Genomic DNA, 19286 nt, shown 5'->3' with positions numbered 1-19286 from the left:
AAGTTTTAAAAGAGGATGTCACCACATGCTCGGGGTTCTTACTCCTGTGGGAACCTGTTGCACAACAAAAAAGATCATGGTCTACTGACTGCTGTTTTGCTCCAAATTTCTTGGCTGGAACTTCCTTCTTTTACTGACTGCATAGATCCACAGGGGACTTGCACCCGATGAGCTGGGCTGTTGAATAGTCTCTCACCCTGGAATTTTCTCCATAACAGTGCCAAACGGGGTCTTTGACCAGGGTGAAATAAAGCCTAGTTTCGCCCCTGGCCAAACAAATATCAACGATGGATCGAGATAGCTTCTCACTTGACAGACAAAGAGGGGAACATCACTCAGGGATTCTATAGAAAGTAGGCAGCCCAAATGACATCCTTTCAGGATCAAAGCACAAGCTACCCATCAGACACTGCCAGAGTTTGGGCTGGTGTGAAAATCTGGCCTTTTCTAGAGAAAGAGAGAGATGCTTTTTTTTTTTTATGGAACACTGGCAACTTTCCATTTCCAGAGCTTCGCCGGCTGGCTCTCAGGAATGCTCATGGAAAGCAAAGTCTCATTATCATGAGTAATTTAGCGTAACTACCCACAGAAATTCAGTAAGGCCAAGCTGGCGACAGCGACGCAGGAAAGGAGCGAATTGCATCGGCGCATCTTGAGATCAGCCATTCCCAGACCTCAAAACGAAGTTGCCATCTTAATGAGACGGAGCCTTGTTCCCCCCTCCCCCCTGAAGTTAAAACACAGGATTTAAAAGCATCCGCAGATCCCAGGCCTGCTTGAGAAAGAACCCAGCCAACGTTTTGTCAAACTGATTTACCCAGCCCCGCACCTTGGCCCCAAAGCTCGCTCTTAAATCGTAGACTGCATTTTGACAAGCGACACTTAAAACATACTTGGGGGAAGTGCTTGGGGAAGAAACGGCCAGCACCACTTCTTAGAGAAGCAGTAAAAGTTCCAGTGGCACCAAAGGCTGAGGGCTGGAGGTGGAGTACAGGGGGGCTCATTACTGCTCATTTTAAAGACCGGCTACATTATTCATGGGAAACGGGTGGTGCTGTGTGTTAAACCACAGAGCCTAGGACTTGCTGATCAGAAGGTCGGCGGTTGGAATCCCCGCAATGGGGTGAACTCCCGTTGCTCGGTCCCTGTTCCTGCCAACCTAGCAGTTCAAAAGCACGTCAAAGTGCAAGTAGATAAATAGGTACCGCTCTGGCGGGAAGGTAAACGGCATTTCCATGCGCTGCTCTGGTTCGTCAGAAGCGGCTTAGTCATGCTGGCCACATGACCCGGAAGCTGTCTGCGGACAAACGCCGGCTCCCTCGGCCAATAAGCGAGATGAGCGCCGCAACCCCAGAGTCGGTCACGACTGGACCCTTTACCTTTACCTTACATTATTCATGTTTCTACATTTGAAAAACGTAGTGGTGGATTGCGATTCTGGGGGGTTACTTGGATTCTGGGTGCAAAGGGTGCATCCTTTGAGCACCAATTATGGTGACTGGTTCCATATAGAGTTCATGATTATTCTTATTTTTAAGTAGCTATTTCATCAGTGAGAAAGGTAATAAAATACTGCACTTGCCCTCTCCATTTGAATAAGCAACATAGGAAGCTGCCATCTTCTGAGTCAAGCCATTAATCCATCTAGCTTAGTACTGTCTACACACTGACAGTCCTCAGCTCTCCAGGGTTTCAGGCAGAAGTCTCTTTCAGCTCTGCCTGGGATTGAACCTGGGACCTTCTGCATGCAAGGCAGACACTCTTAACACTGAGCTGCAGCCCAGTGGTAGAGCATCAGTTAGGCGGGGGGCAGCTTTTGCAAAGTCTGAATTCTAGAGTCAAGATTCAACAAGCAACACATGGTGTCAGAAGTCGGTCAGCAGCGTCAAACAGAAACCGGTGCAAAGAGAAATAAATGCCACATTCAGATTGTTGAACTGGAAATATTACAGAGAACTGGGCTTAGGAAGAAGGAGCTGATCCGTACAGGAGAAGAGTCCACAGTGCTACTTATTTCTAATATAGAGAGGTCTGAAGGTCAGGGCTATCTGTAGACAAGTGCGAGTCATCAGAGGAAAGACTGCAGAATTATACTGGAAAGACCTGACATTTTTGCTGCCTCTCTAATAACGCTGATACTTGGGGTGAACTAATGAAATGGATAAGGAGCAGATTCAGACCAGACCAGTGAAAGGACTTCTCCAAGCTTGACATCATTAACTTATGGACTCTGCTCCCGTGAGATGTGATGGTGGTTCACATGGCTTTGGAAGAGGACTCGGCAAAAACATGAAGTGTAGGCTTACCAAAGGCCGATTATTCCCAGCAGACAAGCAGAACCTCCAATGTCAAAAGCAAATCTGCCTTGAGTGCCAGTCGCTGGGAACCAACAGAAAGAGAAGCCTACTGCAAGTTGCTCATCTAGATATGGGGTGGGTAACCTATGGCCCTCCAAATCCCTCTATCTGGCCCCAGGGACTCACCCCAAACCACACACCCTCTTTCCCCCACCACCCCTGCTTTGTGTGGCTGGAATGCGTCCTCGGATTCTGATAATGTCTTTTGCTGGCCTGGGTAGAGAGGGGTACATGAATGTGTGCAGAAACTAGCCCCCCATACAAAGGAAAAATCTACATTTATTCCTCCACTTGCTTTTTCCTCTGGCCCTGCCCACCAGGAGCATGTGGCCCCTGGAAAGCTGCCCAGGAGAGAATATGGCCCTCGAGCTGAGAAAGGTTCCCAATGCGTAGTCTTAATGGACCTTTGGCGAAACGCCACCGCCCTCTCCCTTTATTTCCTCTGTCCTCCAGCTTCCCTGAAGCAATCGTCTGTGTAAAAGCAAACACACACAACCCTCTTTCCTCCCCCTTGAAGTTCCAGTAAAAGGTAAAGGGACCCCTGACCATTAGGTCCAGTCGTGACCGACTCTGGGGCTGCGGTGCTCATCTCGCTTTATTGACCAAGGGAGCCGGCGTACAGCTTCCGGGTCATGTGGCCAGCAGGACTAAGCCGCTTCTAGCGAACCAGAGCAGCGCACTGAAACGCCGTTTACCTTCCCGCCGGAGCAGTACCTATTTATCTACTTGCACTTTGACATGCTTTCAAACTGCTAGGTTGGCAGGAGCAGGGACGGAGCAACGGGAGCTCACCCCGTCGCGGGGATTCGAACCGCTGACCTTCTGATCGGCAAGTCCTAGGCTCTGTGGTTTAACCCACAGTGCCACCCGTGTCCGAAGTTCCAGTACAGATGGACAAATGTCAATCCAATGCACAGTTCAGCCCCCAAACCTGAAGGAACGCCTGCACAAAAACCAAGTAACTCTGTTCCCACAGATTGGAGCTCTCTCTACCCAATTGTCTTTGATCGCGTCCACGGATGAACATCTGAACTTTGCTGTTGTGCCAAGCAGCACTGGGGATCGGTGGGGGAGAGAGACTCAGAGAGACACCTGCTTCTCCTTCCATCTTTGTCGCCCAGCTAAAATGCACAGAGAAAAGCCAGCCAGCAAGCGCAACTCCTTTGGGACAAAGCCATCGGAGAAAAGGAGTCTGGCAGAGGAAGATTCTTTCCCGTGGCCTCCAGTTATGAATACAAATGTTTGTATTCCCTCTTAGAACTTAGATTCGCCCAAAGGGCAGCCGGCGATGGCATGGAGAGAAGCAAAATGAAAGGAGGTATTGGAGCAAAGAGGATATTCAGAGCAGAACAGGGACTGAGGCTTTACCCCCAATGCGAGGGGGGGAGAAACTTTGAAGAGAAACTTTGCTCTAACCTCTCTCTAGCAGGGGTTGAACTAGATGCGACAGCAACAGACACCTCTGTTTAACGGGAGGCAAATGTTGAGACTAAAACGGGGCATTGTACGTTTACATTTTAGAAAGTTCTATAAATCGCTGTGTCAAAAAGCTTTCAGAGTGGTATGCATGACAAAATTACAGATAACACAGCTAAAACCTGCGAAACTATTAAGAGAAATAAATAAATACACATCATGATCACCATGAAAGCACAAATAAAAATCAGTAGAACTTTAAAAACATGGGTAGGCAAACTAAGGCCCGGGGGCCAGATCTGGCCCAATCACCTTCTAAATCCGGCCCGCGGATGGTCTGGGAATCAGCGTGTTTTTACATGAGTAGAATGTGTCCTTTTTTAAAAAATGTATCTCTGGGTTATTTGTGGGGCCTGCCTGGTGTTTTTACATGAGTAGAATGTGTGCTTTTATTTAAAACGCATCTCTGGGTTATTTGTGGGGCATAGGAATTCGTTCATTCCACCCCCTTCCAAAATATAGTCTGGCCCCCCACAAGGTCTGACGGACAGTGGACCGGCCCCCTGTTGAAAAAGTTTGCTGACCTGTTTTAAAACAAGCATAAGTACAGTGGTACCTTGGGTTACATATGCTTCAGGTTACAGACGCTTCAGGTTACAGACTCCGCTAACCCAGAAATAGTACCTCAGATTAAGAACTTTGCTTCAGGATGAGAACAGAAATCGTGCTCCGGCGGCAGCGGGAGGCCTCATTAGCTAAAGTGGTGCTTCAGGTTAAGAACTGTTTCAGGTTAAGAGCGGACCTCCAGAATGAATTAAGTTCTTAACCCGAGGTACCACTGTAACTGCATGACAGGTCTGGGTGGGCTTGCTGAAATCAGTCCAAAATAAATTCCTATCTCCTTGAATCCATTTCCAGCAAATAATTTGGCCTTCCTTGGGGCCAGTGCCTTTTGAAGCAAGATGCGCTAGCTTCCATTTCACTGAGCTGGCAAAGTGAATGCAAAAAGGCAAAAACATTGTGATTGCTTAACTGGCCCTACACTACTTCCAAAGTTGGTGCAGGACAAACTCCCGCATAGTAAATTCACACCAACAGCAAGGGCTGCCAACCTTTCTGCTGACCCCTGTAAACTGCACACTCCGTCATGGTGTGTCTCCATCATTTCTTAAAAACCAGCCTGTTCCCTAATGGCTGATGCCTTCTGTGTGTCTTGATGATGTTTCATTGCACTAACATGTTTTACCAAGATTGCATTAATTCGTTGTTGTAAACCGCTTTGAAATTTATTGTTTAAAAAAACAAAAACAAAAAAGAGTTTCCTTATGAATAAATAAAAAAACAGAAAATAAGAAAAAGATTTGTAGCTAGAATGATGGAGACCAAAGAAAATAAAAGCAAATAAACATTTAAAGGATGAAACACAGAGACGCTATAAGAGAATATAAAAAGTTTCACAACACTGGGAAGAAAACATATGCTGGTACTTCATTGTGTTAATTATTGTTTTGACAAATAATAAACAAAGACAGAATCACTCCAGTTTTTGAAAATATGTTCTTGTCCTCCCCCCTTATTAAACAAATTGGCTCACAGTTTCCACACTCCCCCCACTCCGCTAACTTCTGATTAAAATCTGGTAGGGTCGTGAATGTTGGTAGTCCAACAGCAGGGATCACTCAGTATGCAGCTTTAACATTGATTTCGCTAATGATAAAGTCAAGTAGACAAGAAGGGGACCAATGGGAGTGTTGCCTAGCAACCAGGAAGGATGGGGTGATCTTTGCTGAGCTGGCACGTGCTCCAATGGTTTGGGGCAGTTCTGAGGCAGTTTCCCCCTGTAAGTGTGCATGTATGTCTCCCAGCTATGTACAAGAAAGACAAAGCCCTTTCTCTTCAAATTATACACTGTTTTTGTTCAGTTTGCTTAGTAAATCGGAATCAGGATTTTTTTCTCTGGACTCCATCTGCATTAGTTTAAGTGACTTTGTTAAGAATGATCATCCAGATAAAATTGCCCTGGAGACTTAGGAAGATAAGAGCCCTGTTTAGATCAGACCAAAGGCCCATCTACTCCAACAACCTCTTTCCTCCTGGAACCAGTCGGATGCTTTCAGAAAGCCCACAAAACAGACACATTGATGCGTCAGTTTTCATGTCCTGTAAGCCCCTTCTGTCCTGCAGCTTCTAGGAATAGGAATAGTGGCTTCATACTAGATGGAGGTTATTTCCTAACCATCAGAGCCAAGTTACAGGTAGGTAGCCATGTTGGTCTGCCATAGTCGAAACAAAATAAAAAAATTCCTTCCAGTAGCACCTTAAAAAGGTAAAGGGTAAAGGGACCCCTGACTATTAGGTCCAGTTGTGGCGGACTCTGGGGTTGCGGCGCTCATCTCGCTTTATTGGCCGAGGGAGCCAGCATACAGCTTCCGGGTCATGTGGCCAGCATGACTAAGCCGCTTCTGGCGAACCAGAGCAGCGCACAGAAACACCGTTTACCTTCTCGCTAGAGAGACCTATTTATCTACTAAGTTTGTTATTGATATGAGCTTTTGAATCTTTTTATTTTGTTTCATCAGAGTCAAGGAAAACATGAAAGGTGCACAGATGGATTAGAGAAAGGGGTTGCCTGTTATTATTTTGTGGGGAAGATCCAGGCGCATACCTGGAAATGTAGGTTTGCACAACTGAAGTGGATTAAAGCACTCTGGACCACCAGCAAATCAGGATGGGTGTTCATGGTCATATATGAGCTTTCTGCGAACAAATGCTCACTGAAGACTGGACATGGTCTATCTTCCATCGTGGAAGCAAATCAGGATGGATGCTCAATAAACAAGCCACCTGGAGGAGCCTATGGTCTACATAATCCAGCATCATGCAGATGTTTTCTGGAACACCCACAAGCAAAGTGTGATGGCTAAAAAATCCCAACCCTTTCCAAGTGGTTACCCTCCAGAATGCCACCTCTGAACCTCAAATAGCTAAAAGCAATAAAGGCTGATTTGCTAGGTTGATCAGCTGGCTCTGCCTGCCTTTGCCTCTGGCTCCCTCTACGGTTGGTCTCCTTGGCTCCCACCCTACCAGCCTCAATAGGCACCAATCACCATGAGCTAAAAGCCATTCACCTGACCCTCCTTGAGCTGAACCACCTGAATTCAGAAGAAGAGGAGAGGAGAGGGAGGGATGGGTGCTGAGCACCAGCACGATCTCTTCACATTCGAGGCAGGCTCCAACTAACCATTTTGTTTTTGCTCCCTCAGCTAGACTGCCTACTGAGGAATATAGCAGACTGCAAAGCAACCTGGATTCAGAAGGCAAAGTGGGAGAATGACAATGCGAGCCATCCATCAGCTTTCACGTTGCTTTGGGCAGCTTATTAGGAAGTTGTGCCATCAAATTAAAATTCAGTTAGGGGGAAGGGAAAGGAGGCGATCCCAAAGTTTTAATCTAGCTAACATCATTGGAATGCTTCACCCCAGTCTGTCACGGCACAGGAAGAGTCTATAACTCTCCCGCAAGCTTCGATTCTCTTGCTCTTTTTCTTCTAATCATGCAGAATGGCATCTTAGCTGCAATTTTCAGTGGAGAGGAGGGGGTGTGAGAGCCATCATTCTAAAGTGCAACAGCTCTATTCACATTGTATTTACTGCAGAAAGTACTTGGAGACATAATATTCCTCCAAAGGTTAGCACAATTCTCTATCGCTGTCGTTTCATGCTTCCTGACTTTCAAATATGATGGGGGGCAACGCTTCAGCAGCCTTGGGGTTTATTTGCATGCGGGAATGGATTCCAAAACAGGATGTCTTCGAGAGAGAGCGCTGCCTCTCTAGGCAGAGATTCGCAAACACACTTGCTGCAAACAAGCCACTTCAGTAACTGTCTTGTATTTTCCACTCATCACTGCTGAGACCTCTGCCAAAACAAAGACCTCTTTGTTCTCCCGCTCATCACCAGCCTCGTTCCCACCCAGTCGAGATGACCCAATGGATTTATAGCTTCAGCTGAAAGTCACTGTGGTGCAGTGGATGGAAACATAGGAAGCTGCCTTATGCAGAGTCCGGTCATTGGTCCATCTGTGCTCAGCATTGTCTGCACTGACTGGCAGCAGCTGTCCAGGATTCTAGGCAGCATTCTTTCCTGGCCCTACCTGGAGAGGCCAGGGATTGAACTTGGGATCTTCTGCATGCAAAGCTGATGCTCTACTACTGAGCTAGAGGCCTTCTGTGGACTACAGACACACAAGAGAAGGTTCACATCCTTATTTAGTCATTTGGCTTCCCAAGTGGCCTTTGGTAGGCACTCTTTCTCAGCCAAACCTACCGTATTTTTCGCTCTATAGGACGCACTTTTTCCCCTCCAAAAATTAAGGGGAAATGTGTGAACGTCCTATGGAGCGAATGCAGGCTCCTTGGCTTCAGCGATAGCAACACGAAGCCTCCGAAGCGCAGAGGGAGCGCTCCCTCTGCGTTCCAGAGGCTTCGTGTTGCTTTCGCTGAAGCCTGGAGAGTGAGAGGGGTCAGTGTGCACCGACCCCTCTTGCTCTCCAGGCTTCAGGGGTAGCCACCTGAAACCTTCGGAGTGCAGCGCGAGTTCCCACTGCGCTCCGCAGGCTTCAGGTTCCTTTCGCTATAGCTCTCCTGGCTTCAGCAGAGAGGAAGAGCTGCGCAGTGCCCCTTCAGCCAAGCGGGAGGAGAAATGGAAAGGGCTCCGTTTCTCCTGCCGCTTCGCTGAAGGGGCGCTGAGCAGAGAGGGGGAGATTATTTTTTTTCTTGTTCTCCCCCTCTAAAACAAGGTGCGTCCTATGGTCCGGTGCATCCTATAGAGCGAAAAATACGGTACTTTGCAGCGTTGCTGAGGAAAACAGTGGGAGTGAAGGGAAAGAGGAACCTGGTGGGCTGCCCTGAACTCTTTGGAGGAAAAGGGGAGATTAAAAAATGTTGTTGTTTTTTTAAAATTGCCGCAATGACCATCTGGTCCAACATCCTTGTAGCGTTTGCCCTCTGATGTGTGTGACATCATAATGGGTTCATAGGGAAAGGATTAACTAATTGTAAAATGACTAATCAATGGGAACCCAGGGGGCAGAGTTAACTGTGTATATGGTTTAAGCACAGAGGGTTTTTTGAGAGAGAGTTAGAGTTGTGGAGAAGACAGTCTGGAGTTAGAAGAGACAGATAAGAAGTCTGTGGGTTGGGCTAGTCTGGTGGGAGAGAGTGAGAGAATTTGTTAAGAGGGGTCAGTCAAACAGTTGAGATAACCAGTCAGAAGGCATTAGGAAGGTATAGGTCGGTAAAGAAACTAAAGTTAAGAAACTGACAGGAATATTATCTGAGAAACCGTAAACTTGTTAACGTTTGTAAAATAAACTTGTTTTTTTTGGTTCACTTTTAACAACTGACTGGACTCAGTGTTTTACCAGAGAGTAACTGGTTGGTGGCAGCGGGAAAGCGAGCACAGTGGTGGCACAGGGATCAATAGACCGTTAAATGTCCAAACGTCCGGGGACCCTGTGTGATTGCCACAATCCTGTTCTCACCGTGGCCAACCAGAATCTGAAAGCAGCATCACTCTCTCCACCTGTCACAGCATCCTCAGGCACAGAATGTCCAGAGCAAGGAATTAACTCTTCATTGTCAAAAGCACACCGCCTACAAGTTAGGGAGAGGCATGTTCACCAGTCTTACGTATTTCAGCTACGCCTAGGTGGGCAGCTAAGGAGGCTGTTGCTGCAACACAGAGGCCCTGTCCCCAATCTGTGCATCGCCCCCAGCTGAGCTGCAGGCAAAGCAGGGACAGACTCTGCCTCCATGTAACCTTCTGCTCCTCCTGGGAGACGGTGGAGTGAGAGAGGGGTGGGCAGCAGGAGGAGGAAGAAGAGGCATGGAAGCCCTTGACTTTACACCAGCCTTCATCTCTCTCCCACTTCCTGCACCTGTTCTTCACTCTCCAATCCTGAAGCTTCTCCTGCCTGATCTCCCAGCTGTTCCAAGCTCCCCAAATCACTGATTCCTTCTTCCCCGCCCCCCCTTCTCCAGGTGCCCACTCTTCAGCAGCCGGTCAGCACTCTGCAGTGTCCAGCCAGTCCCTGAAACCACCTGCGATTCCCAGCAACTGCTCTTCAGAGACATACTGCCTTCAGTGGAGTGGAGGTGTGACCATAACCATCATGGCCACTAGCCATCAAAAATCTTATTTCCCATGAATTTGCCTAATCTTTGTTTACAGCCCTCCATGTTTGTGGCCATCACTACCTCTTGTGGGGAGCAAATACCACAATTTAACTAGGCACTCTGTGAAAAGTCATTTTTTGGTTTGTCTTGAATCTTCCAGCATTCACTGGATGCCTGCAAGTTCTAATATCACGAAAGAGGGGGAAGAAAAGACTCTCTACTCAATTGCAAAATTGCATATACTGTTATACATTCTGGGGTTTTTTTTGGTACGCGGCATCCCATTCAACCAAACACCCTCCCAAGGGAAGACAGTTAAACCCACCCTGTTGGGGGAGAAAGTCAGAAAACTATCCCTCCATATGAAACTATTTAATAATAATAAATCATACTTGGATTAGATTAGGCTAGAGAGTTTGCAGCCCATTGAAAGACATTATATTTATCCAGTTCCCCTTTTACTTGATTTGCAACCATATTTCATAGTGGCCTTTTAATCTCATTTCACAGTATAAACCACTTTGGGAATCCCCACAGAACCAAAGAAGCAAGGTGTACATTTGAAAAAATAAATGTAATAAAAATAAAAAACGAGGTCAAAGGTGCAGTTGAAGCCCTGGATTTCTCCTGCAATCAGCACAGCCGTTCCCAGGGGCTCACAAACTGAACACTGTATTCCCTACTGAGTTTTAAGAGGAAAAAGCGGCTGATTGACTTTCTGCATGGTTTTGAGAGTGTCTCTCTGAACGCCAAGGCAGCCACTGTGATGATAGAGATGTTAGCTTAATGATCTAATTAGACAGGAAACAGCATTTCCAGAGGGCTTACCTATTACATCTATCGATTCTCACCCATTTTAAAGATATCTCAGGAACACAGGAGCCTGCCTTATACAGAGTCAGACCACTGGTTCATCGAGCTCATTATTGCCTGCACTGACTGACAGTGGCTTTCCAGGATTTCAAACAGAGGTCTCCCCCAGCCCTACCCAGAGAATGGGGGACCTTCTCCATGCAAGGATAATATTAACCGTTGCTTAGCATTATGTGCAAATCCAGACCAGCTTCTTCTAAACTACGGCTAAGGAGTGTTCTGTGAGGTGATAAACCAAGGTTTAAAGCATTGTCTGTCAGATATGCCTCTGCTTTAACCATGGTCTATTAACCATGGTAGGGATGCGGGTGGCACTGTGGGTTAAACCACAGAGCCTAGGGCTTGCTGATCAGAAGGTCGGCAGTTCGAATGCTCATGACAGGGTGAGCTCCCGTTGCTCGGTCCCTGCTCCTGCCAACCTAGCAGTTTGAAAGCACGTCAAAGTGCAAGTAGATAAATAGGTACCACTCCAGCGGGAAGGTAAACGGTGTTTCCGTGCGCTGCTCTGGTTCGCCAGAAGCGGCTTAGTCATGCTGGCCACATGACCCAGAAGCTGTACACCGGCTCCCTCGACCAATAAAGCAAGATGAGCACCGCAGCCCCAGAGTCGGTCACAACTGGATCTAATGGTCAGGGGTCCCTTCACCTTTATTAACCTTGGTGAGCAGTAACCAGGATTCAGCACTATGTGCAAACCAGGCTAGTGTGTGTTTCATGGCTGAGCGAGGATTCAAAGTCAGGTTGCCTTATTCCTAGTCCAATGCTCGCAACTGCAGCGTCAACTGGCTGAGCTCTATCCCCTTCCAAGATATGACAAAACAACACAGCAAGCTATAGTAACAGTTTCTGCCCCAATAAGTGCTTCAATTTCATTGGCTCTTTTGGGGCTCCTACAAAGATGCAAAATCGATTTGAGCATCTTCTCAGGGGACTGTACCACCTCAAAATGTGAAAGGTGGAGTTTGATGGCACTTCCTTCTATTACGGAAAGCTTACATGTCAAGGAAGTGGCTGCAGGAAAAGAGTCAGGCAGGCAGGCCTTCCCATGGGGGAAGACACCAAACAAGAATTCCCCTCTACATGGATTTGAAGGTGGTACAGTCCTCCCAGAACAGTGAACTGCCTGAGTGATTGGATCACTGAATGGACTCTTAATGACAATTCTGGAGTGATTCTTCAGTGAATCCCAGACCCATCTACTCCCAGCGATTTCCCAATATAAAAAGACATACATCATTGATTCATTCTTTCTTTCTTTAAAAAGAAGAAAGGGGCTACTTTAAAAACTACCCATGAACAAACCCAACACCTCTAGTGGAGTTGTTCATGTCATCCCATTTGCAGAATAACCCACACAAACAGTATAAGCAGGTGAGGTGCTCCACACCAGATATGTAGGCAAAGATAGACTGTTGCTTCCAGAGTCAGGTGTTGGTCTGATGCAGTAGAAATATATGTATATATATATAAAAAAATTGTCCAGTAGCACCTTAGAGACCAACTAAGTTTGTTCTTGGTAGAAGTGTGCATGCACACGACAGCTCATACCAGGAGCAAACTTAGTTGGTCTCTAAGGTGCTCCTGGCCAAATTTTTTTGTTGCTTCCAGACAGTCAGTATATTGCAGGAGGCAATCGGGTCAAACTGGGAATTTAGATTTGCACAACTGAAGTGGATTAAAGCGCTCTGTCAACCCAGCACAACAAATTCACCACTGTTTTTGGGGATAGGAAAGTAATGGGGGGAACATGCTGAAAAGCATGGGATGAACGATTAACAGCAAGACCAATAAACCCCACACATAATAATAATAATAATAATAATAATAATAATTTATTATTTATACCCCGCCCATCTGGCTGGGCCTCCCCAGCCACTCTGGGCGGCTTCCATAAAAACCAAAAATACAATAAAATATCACACGTTAAAAACTTCCCTGAACAGGGCTGCCTTAAGATGTCTCCTGAATGTCAGGTAGTTGTTTATCGCTTTGACATCTGCTGGAAGGGCGTTCCACAGGGCGGGCGCCACTACCGAGAAGGCCCTCTGCCTGGTTCCCTGTAGCTTTGCTTCTCGCAATGAGGGAACCGCCAGAAGGCCCTCGGCGCTGGATCTCAGTGTCCAGGCAGAATGATGGGGGTGGAGACGCTCCTTCAGGTATACTGGACCGAGGCTGTTTAGGGCTTTAAAGGTCAGCACCAACACTTTGAATTGTGCTCGGAAACATACTGGGAGCCAATGCAGGTCTTTCAAGACCGGTGTTATGTGGTCTCGGCGGCCGTTCCCAGTCACCAATCTAGCTGCCGCATTCTGGACACAAGCAAATCAGGATGAATGAGCACTGTTATATAACCTCCCTGCCAACAAATCAGAACGGAAGCTCAATAAAGACTGGGCATAGTTTAACCTCTGCATAAGTTCTCTGCAAACAAATCATGATGACCACTCAGCAATTTGGAAGAGCCACTGGTGTGCTCAGCACATTCCATTAGGATGTGCACCCAGGGATCTTCACTTATTTATTGAAGACAAGGAAGAAGAGGCAAAAAGCTAACAAAATAACCACACAAGTGGTCAAGAAGCCCAAACAGGATATTTTTCCTACAGAGAAAAAGACCAGTGCCAAGCTAACCAGAGGGCAGTTCTGGAGGGCCATGGATGGGCTGGCTCCTTCTTGCTTGCATGCCAAAACAGCAGCCTCCACAGATCTCTCACCACAAAAGATGAGAGCAAAGCTTGGATGAAGATAGAGCTATGAGACAGAGACAGGCGCAGGCAGAAGAAAAAGACTGGGATGGATCTGCAGCTTCTGCCTGCAGAGCAGGGAGTCCCCTTTCCTTCCATACTGCTGCTGCTGGAACCAATCACCCCATCGCCGGGCAAAAGCTGCAGATCCATTCCAAATTAAAACCAGTCTTTTTCATTCTGCCTGCCTTTCTGGCTGCTTCCCTTGATTTTAAAAGTGGGAGTGCCTGGCACACCCAGCACACACCCCATGCACACCCATGGGAGGGGCCCTTTAAATCTGAAAGCAAGCCCAAGTCATTCCTCTCCACAACACACCATTTAAACCCTGTCTCTGATAGAAGATGAAATTCAATCTATTTCATTTGAAAAAAGTCATGTGTCTTTCAGTTTACAAAATAAAATTAAATCCCAGGACAACTACCAGCAAAGTAAAACAATATTGAAGACACAATCAAGCGATACATAAAAAAAGCTTTGCACTGGAGGAACAGAGCAATAAATGGTGGGGCAAACCAGACTTGACACTAAATGCATCTTTGCAACTATGGCGCAGAGACTGGTTGTTTTTACATGCAAATTGCATCTCCTGGGGGGCAGCTGATAATTAAGATGAGAGGAGGCATGGAGAGGGAGTTTAACCCTTTCTTTCCCTGTTGTGATCCTGAGGAAAATACCTCTTCTGAAGTTTGCATTTGTTGGTTTTTTTTAGGGGGGGGAGAGAAAACCATACACTGGAGGGAGTTGCCTTATAATGAGTCAGATCATTGGCCCCTTGAGCTCAGTATTGTCTGCACTGACTGGCAGAGGCTTCGCAAAGTTTCAGGCAGGGGTTTTCCCCAGCCGTACCTGCAAGTGCTTAAGATTGAACCTGGGACCCTCTGTAAAACCCTCTACAGGTTTAGTTGCTAAATCACATTTAAGGTCAAGCGTAGCTTGCCCGGCAATGCAAACCACCAGCTAAAAGTAAACTAGGTAACATGCTAGTTACATAAGAAGGTTGTTGAAAAGTACATCAAATCTCATGTCAGGTGAAGTCTCTTGGCACCCACACATCTAGGAGGGAAAGGCATGGGGAGAAATAGAATAATCCGGAGGAATTCCAACAGAGATTCAAAGCATGCGCACTTAGAGCCAGCGAGTCAATGTGATGTTGCGTGTAGAGTATCAGATTAGGATTTGGGAGCTCAGGTTTATTAGCTAATCCCTCTTCCGTGGAAATTGTAGCTCAGTGAGGATGATAGGAGTCTCCTAACAACTCTAAGGATTCTTCCCAAAGGACAGTTCCCAGGATGCTTTGGCAGCAAGAGGGCGGGGAGCAATCACTGCTCAAAGTAGTAAGATACTGCTTAAATGTATACTGGAGATGGGGTCTCAGTTACAGGTGATCCCCAGCAAATCCACACCATATCCCATAACTTTTCATATCTTCATACTTTTCATATCTTCATACCTGAAGGAGCGTCTCCACTCCCATCGTTCTGCCCGGACGCTGAGATCCAGTGCCGAGGGCCTTCTGGCAGTTCCCTCACTGCGAGAAGCAAAGCTACAGGGAACCAGGCAGAGGGCCTTCTCGGTAGTGGCGCCCGCCCTGTGGAATGCCCTCCCATCAGATGTCAAAGCGATAAACAACTACCTGACATTCAGAAGACATCTTAAGGCAGCCCTGTTCAGGGAAGTTTTTAATGTGTGACTTTACTGTATTTTTGGTTTCTGTGGAAGCTGCCCAGAGTGGCTGGGGAAACCCAGCCAGATGGGCGGGGTACAAATAAATTATTATTATTATTATTATTATTATTATTATTATTATTATTATTATTATTATTATCTTAATTACTGTGATTTCTGGGTTGCCTTCCTAGGAGCATATGGACAGAAATAAGAAACACTTCTACCCATTCAGAACATAGGGAGAGTTGCTTGGGAACCAGGCCCTGAAACACTCTAGCTGCTGGCTTTTCTATTACTACTACAACTATTATTATTAAAATCAGATATGGAGCACAGCTATACCACCTGAGTGATCAAGAGGTTTTACACCCATTGTCTCAGAATTTGTTAACACCACTTAGGTGAGAGTTTCTCCCAGCCCCACAAATTTATCTTGGTTAAAGCCACCAGGTGCATCCATCAGAGGCAATTATCAAACCAGAAGCATCTTGGTTTATGACTCACTTCCTGAGTTTATTTATTTCATAGATCTATAGCAGTGATGGGGGACCACTTTCCACCTGAGGGACACTTTCCCTTCTAGGTGAACTACTGAGAGCACCAGGTCAGTGTTGGGCAAGGCCAGAAGCAAAAGTGGTCAGAGCAATGGGTACAAACTCAATCTTTGTTCAACAGACTTAGTTCCTGCACACACTCATGAAGGTTTCAGTTCAACTCAGTGTTTGACTTGCATGGCTTGCATTTCTCCCTCTAGGATATATAGAGCTCAACATTCAACTCAAGTCTTCTCTCCACCAGATCAGAGTTGGCCAAACCAAGACCATTATTATCCAGTTTCTCTGAGTTGGCCAAACGTTTCCATAAAGACGGAATGAAAGTTTTTGCTCAGTTCTGAAACATCAATCAAACTGGCTTTGGAAAGTTTCAGGCTCACTGTCTCATACTTCAATATGATTGCCTCTCACTTTGGGATTTTCCGCCTCAAATGCCCTGAAATTCAATAGCTACTTGGATAAACAAGGCTCTCACAGACAACAACAGCTAGGCGACTGAGTTTATTACAGAGCACGGTCATCATCCATGGGGGGCAGGCAGAACCTGTGGCAAACCGGAGTTCTGCCCCCTAAAATGGCCATGAGTGCAATAAGGCAACTCCTACAAACACAGAAATTGGTCATTTTATAAGGTACAGGGCAGCCCTGCTTTGCATCTCTGGAGGATGCCGCTAGCAGTAAGGTGGCAACTATCTAGGCCAGGTAACTCCAACTTTCTGAGGCCTAGGGTCCACTTTGAACCCAGACACGCATTTGGAGACCCATTGTATGTTGGATCAGGCTGCGACCCACCAGTTGTTGGCCAGTGAGCTAGGCCAGCAAGGGAGATAACCACCCATCACCAATAGACTCAATAGCTTCTGCTGCACATATACAGACCCGGGTTAGGGAAGAGATTCCAACAAATGCCCAAATAAGGATGGGTTGATTCCAGGGCATCAGTTGGTTGAGGGGGAGCCTTCTTGACGTCTTTGACTGAAAAACCAAGAACCAGAATCATCTTTGCCTAACGCCTACCATGCAGTGAAGGAGGAAAGAACCACACACAGACAAATAACAATAATAGTGGCATTAATTTTTTAACCATTAGTATTAACCACAGACAGAGATATTTCCTCTTTGCCTTTTCACAGCAGACCAACAGGTTACTAAATCAGCAAAGGATTAGAAGTGGCAGCACATTGCTTTCCTAAACACGCACCCCCCCAAGGGATTTAAAAGCCTGGGGAAACTGGTGGGCACCACTTCCAACTGCAGTGTCTTCCCACTTTCTGGCCGCCGCCGCCACCACCACCAAGCGGCTGACTCAGACCGCAACCGTACACCCACATTTATTAGCGGTGAGCCCCCATCCTTCCTCTAAAAACAGCGGGACTTACTTCAGACAAGAGACTGCGCTGCAAAAGCGGCAGATCCCTGCGCCCTTTCCCGGGAGTAAAGTCCCCGTTGAAGGACCACTGAGACTTACTTCCGAGGAATCAGACCAGAGGATGGCTGCAATCCAGAACAAACACGCGCGCATACACACGCACACACAAAAGGAGAACGCTCCTTGGAGAGCTGCGTCGTCTCCTCTCGAGTAACCCGCGCCGCGCTGGCAACCTGTCCCCCTGCTCACGCCACCTCTCCCCCTCTTTTTACCGCTGGTGACCAGCTCCATCCCGCGGCACCTTAAACATACACACACACAACCACAAAAACCCGCGCACGCCCCCCAGGAAATAGGAGGAGCCCTTGTTTGATCGTGCGCCCCCAGAGCGCGCAGCAAGCTCCTCACACGCCCAACACAAGCGGCGCTGGGAATGGGGTTCGCGGGTGAGGCGGGGGGCTCTTTGGCTTCCCTTGATGATCAGAATGGCGTGGGAGATTAAATAAAGAGAATACACCCCCCAAAAAACTGCCGCCAACTTCATCCTTGCAGCCATTGACAGCCCTTTTCAGCTGCTTGGCGTACGACTCTCTCGCGCTGTTTCTTCGGATGCCCCCCCCCTTCCTCTCCCTCCCCGGGCAGAAAACCCCACGAAGAGCCCGGCAGGTGCCAACTCACAACTCCCAGCGTGATGTCCTCAGCGGTCGGAGTGGGCGCTGCCAGGGTCCGCCGCGAAGCCAGGCAGAAGGCGAGCATCAGAAACATCTCCTGCGGGAAAGCACTCTGCCGGGGGGGCCCGCTCCACAGCATCCCTCCTGCGCTTAGTCCGCCGCCACCGCCGCCTCCTGCAGCTGCCGAGGCTCCTCAGAGGAAGGGGGCAGAGGGCGTCCAGCACCGCCGAGCCGAAGCGGGAGAGAGGCGGGCGGCGACATCCGAGCTCCGCGGCCTCCGGGTAGCGCCGCCGCCGCTGCTGCGGGAGCTGCTGTTGGCCACGCCGCCGCCAGCCCGCCACCTCGGGCGTCAAGAGGCAAGCAGTGGGGAGGACATCGTACGTCCTTGATCTCCGGCTCGCTTTCCTGGCGGGAGAGTGCAGGGAGGCGAGGGCGAGAGGGGAAGGATTTGAAAAGGAAAATAAAGGACAGATCCGAAGGTGTAAAAGAAAAAGGCAGCCAAACGCTCCAACTTTTTTACGCGCGCCGGGCTCCCTTCGCAGCGCAGCCGCGCGCCTTCGGGGAAGCGAGCGGGAGATGCAAGCCAAAGCGACGGAGCCCTCCCTTCTCGGACCGCAAGAAAACAGAGAAAACCTGTTGGCAGTGGGTCCCTTTCACCGCGCCCGCCCCTTCCCTCTTCTCTTCTAAAAAGGGTAATATAATAAAATCCAGCTCCGGATTGCGCTACGCGCCAGCCTCTCCAAGCAGCGCGAACACCGGCGAGCAAACCACGTCGAGGAACCGCCGCCGCTCCGCTCTCGCTCGTCTCTGAAGGCGGCACAGCTCCAGCCGGGGAAGTCCTTCGGCTGAGGAGGCGGCGAGAGGCGAAGGAGGGCGGCGCTAAGGGGAAAGAGGAGGGGCCAGCTCAGTCTCGGGAAAACGCTCCCTCGGTGGGCAGCGAGAAACCGAGGCGGTGGTGTGCTGCTGCCGCCACCGCCACCACCAGCGCCTCCTTTTCCTCCTCTTCCAGAAGCAGCCATTGGCTACGCCCCGAATCCACGTTTCCTTAAGGCACCCACCCCCACGCCCGTTCTCACGGAGGTTCGCTCTCCGCCTCCAGGGGCTCGCGGGGCTGCGATCCGACGCGCACTTTATTGGAGAGCTCCATGGAATTAAGAGGGACGGTCGACCTCCGAAGAAAGGGGCGCACGGGATCCGGCGGCGCGCGCGTATCTTCTGGGAGAGCATTGGGGCCGCTGCTGCAGTTTCCGCGAGCGAGGCTTCGGGCACCTTGGACTGCTTCCCAACGCGGCTGGTTTAGGCCGTCGAGGTGCCAGGATCAGTCCTTGGACCAATCCCTGGCCGTTCCATGAGTCCCCCTCCCTTCCTCCGCTGTCCTCCATTTTTCTTATCAACCATCTCCAAGCGCCTGGGGGTTAGCATTTAACCCAAAGGTGCGATACTCACAGCGCCATCG

The 19286-nt window shown here is 48.4% G+C and overlaps 1 protein-coding gene across 2 annotated transcripts in view; it reads right to left on the bottom strand.

Moving 5' to 3' along the window:
• Positions 1-18861, bottom strand: part of MMP17 (matrix metallopeptidase 17) — a 273972-nt gene extending 255111 nt beyond the window's left edge. Inside the window, exon 1 of one of the 2 annotated variants that reach the window (XR_014002950.1) lies at positions 17838-18859. Coding sequence is in view for 1 of the 2 variants with exons in the window: in XM_081174927.1 (XP_081031053.1) it covers positions 17838-17969 (132 nt within the window). In the remaining variant the exon portion in view is untranslated. Of the gene's footprint in view, positions 1-17837 lie in introns of both variants that reach the window. The other variant, XM_081174927.1, reaches the window with a different exon arrangement.
• Between the last annotated feature and the right edge of the window lie 425 nt (positions 18862-19286).

The sequence above is a fragment of the Podarcis bocagei genome (assembly GCF_964188305.1).
Source record: "Podarcis bocagei genome assembly, chromosome: 16".
In the NCBI taxonomy this organism is placed as follows: Eukaryota; Metazoa; Chordata; class Lepidosauria; order Squamata; family Lacertidae; genus Podarcis; species Podarcis bocagei.
This window is presented reverse-complemented; position numbering and strand designations above follow the sequence as displayed.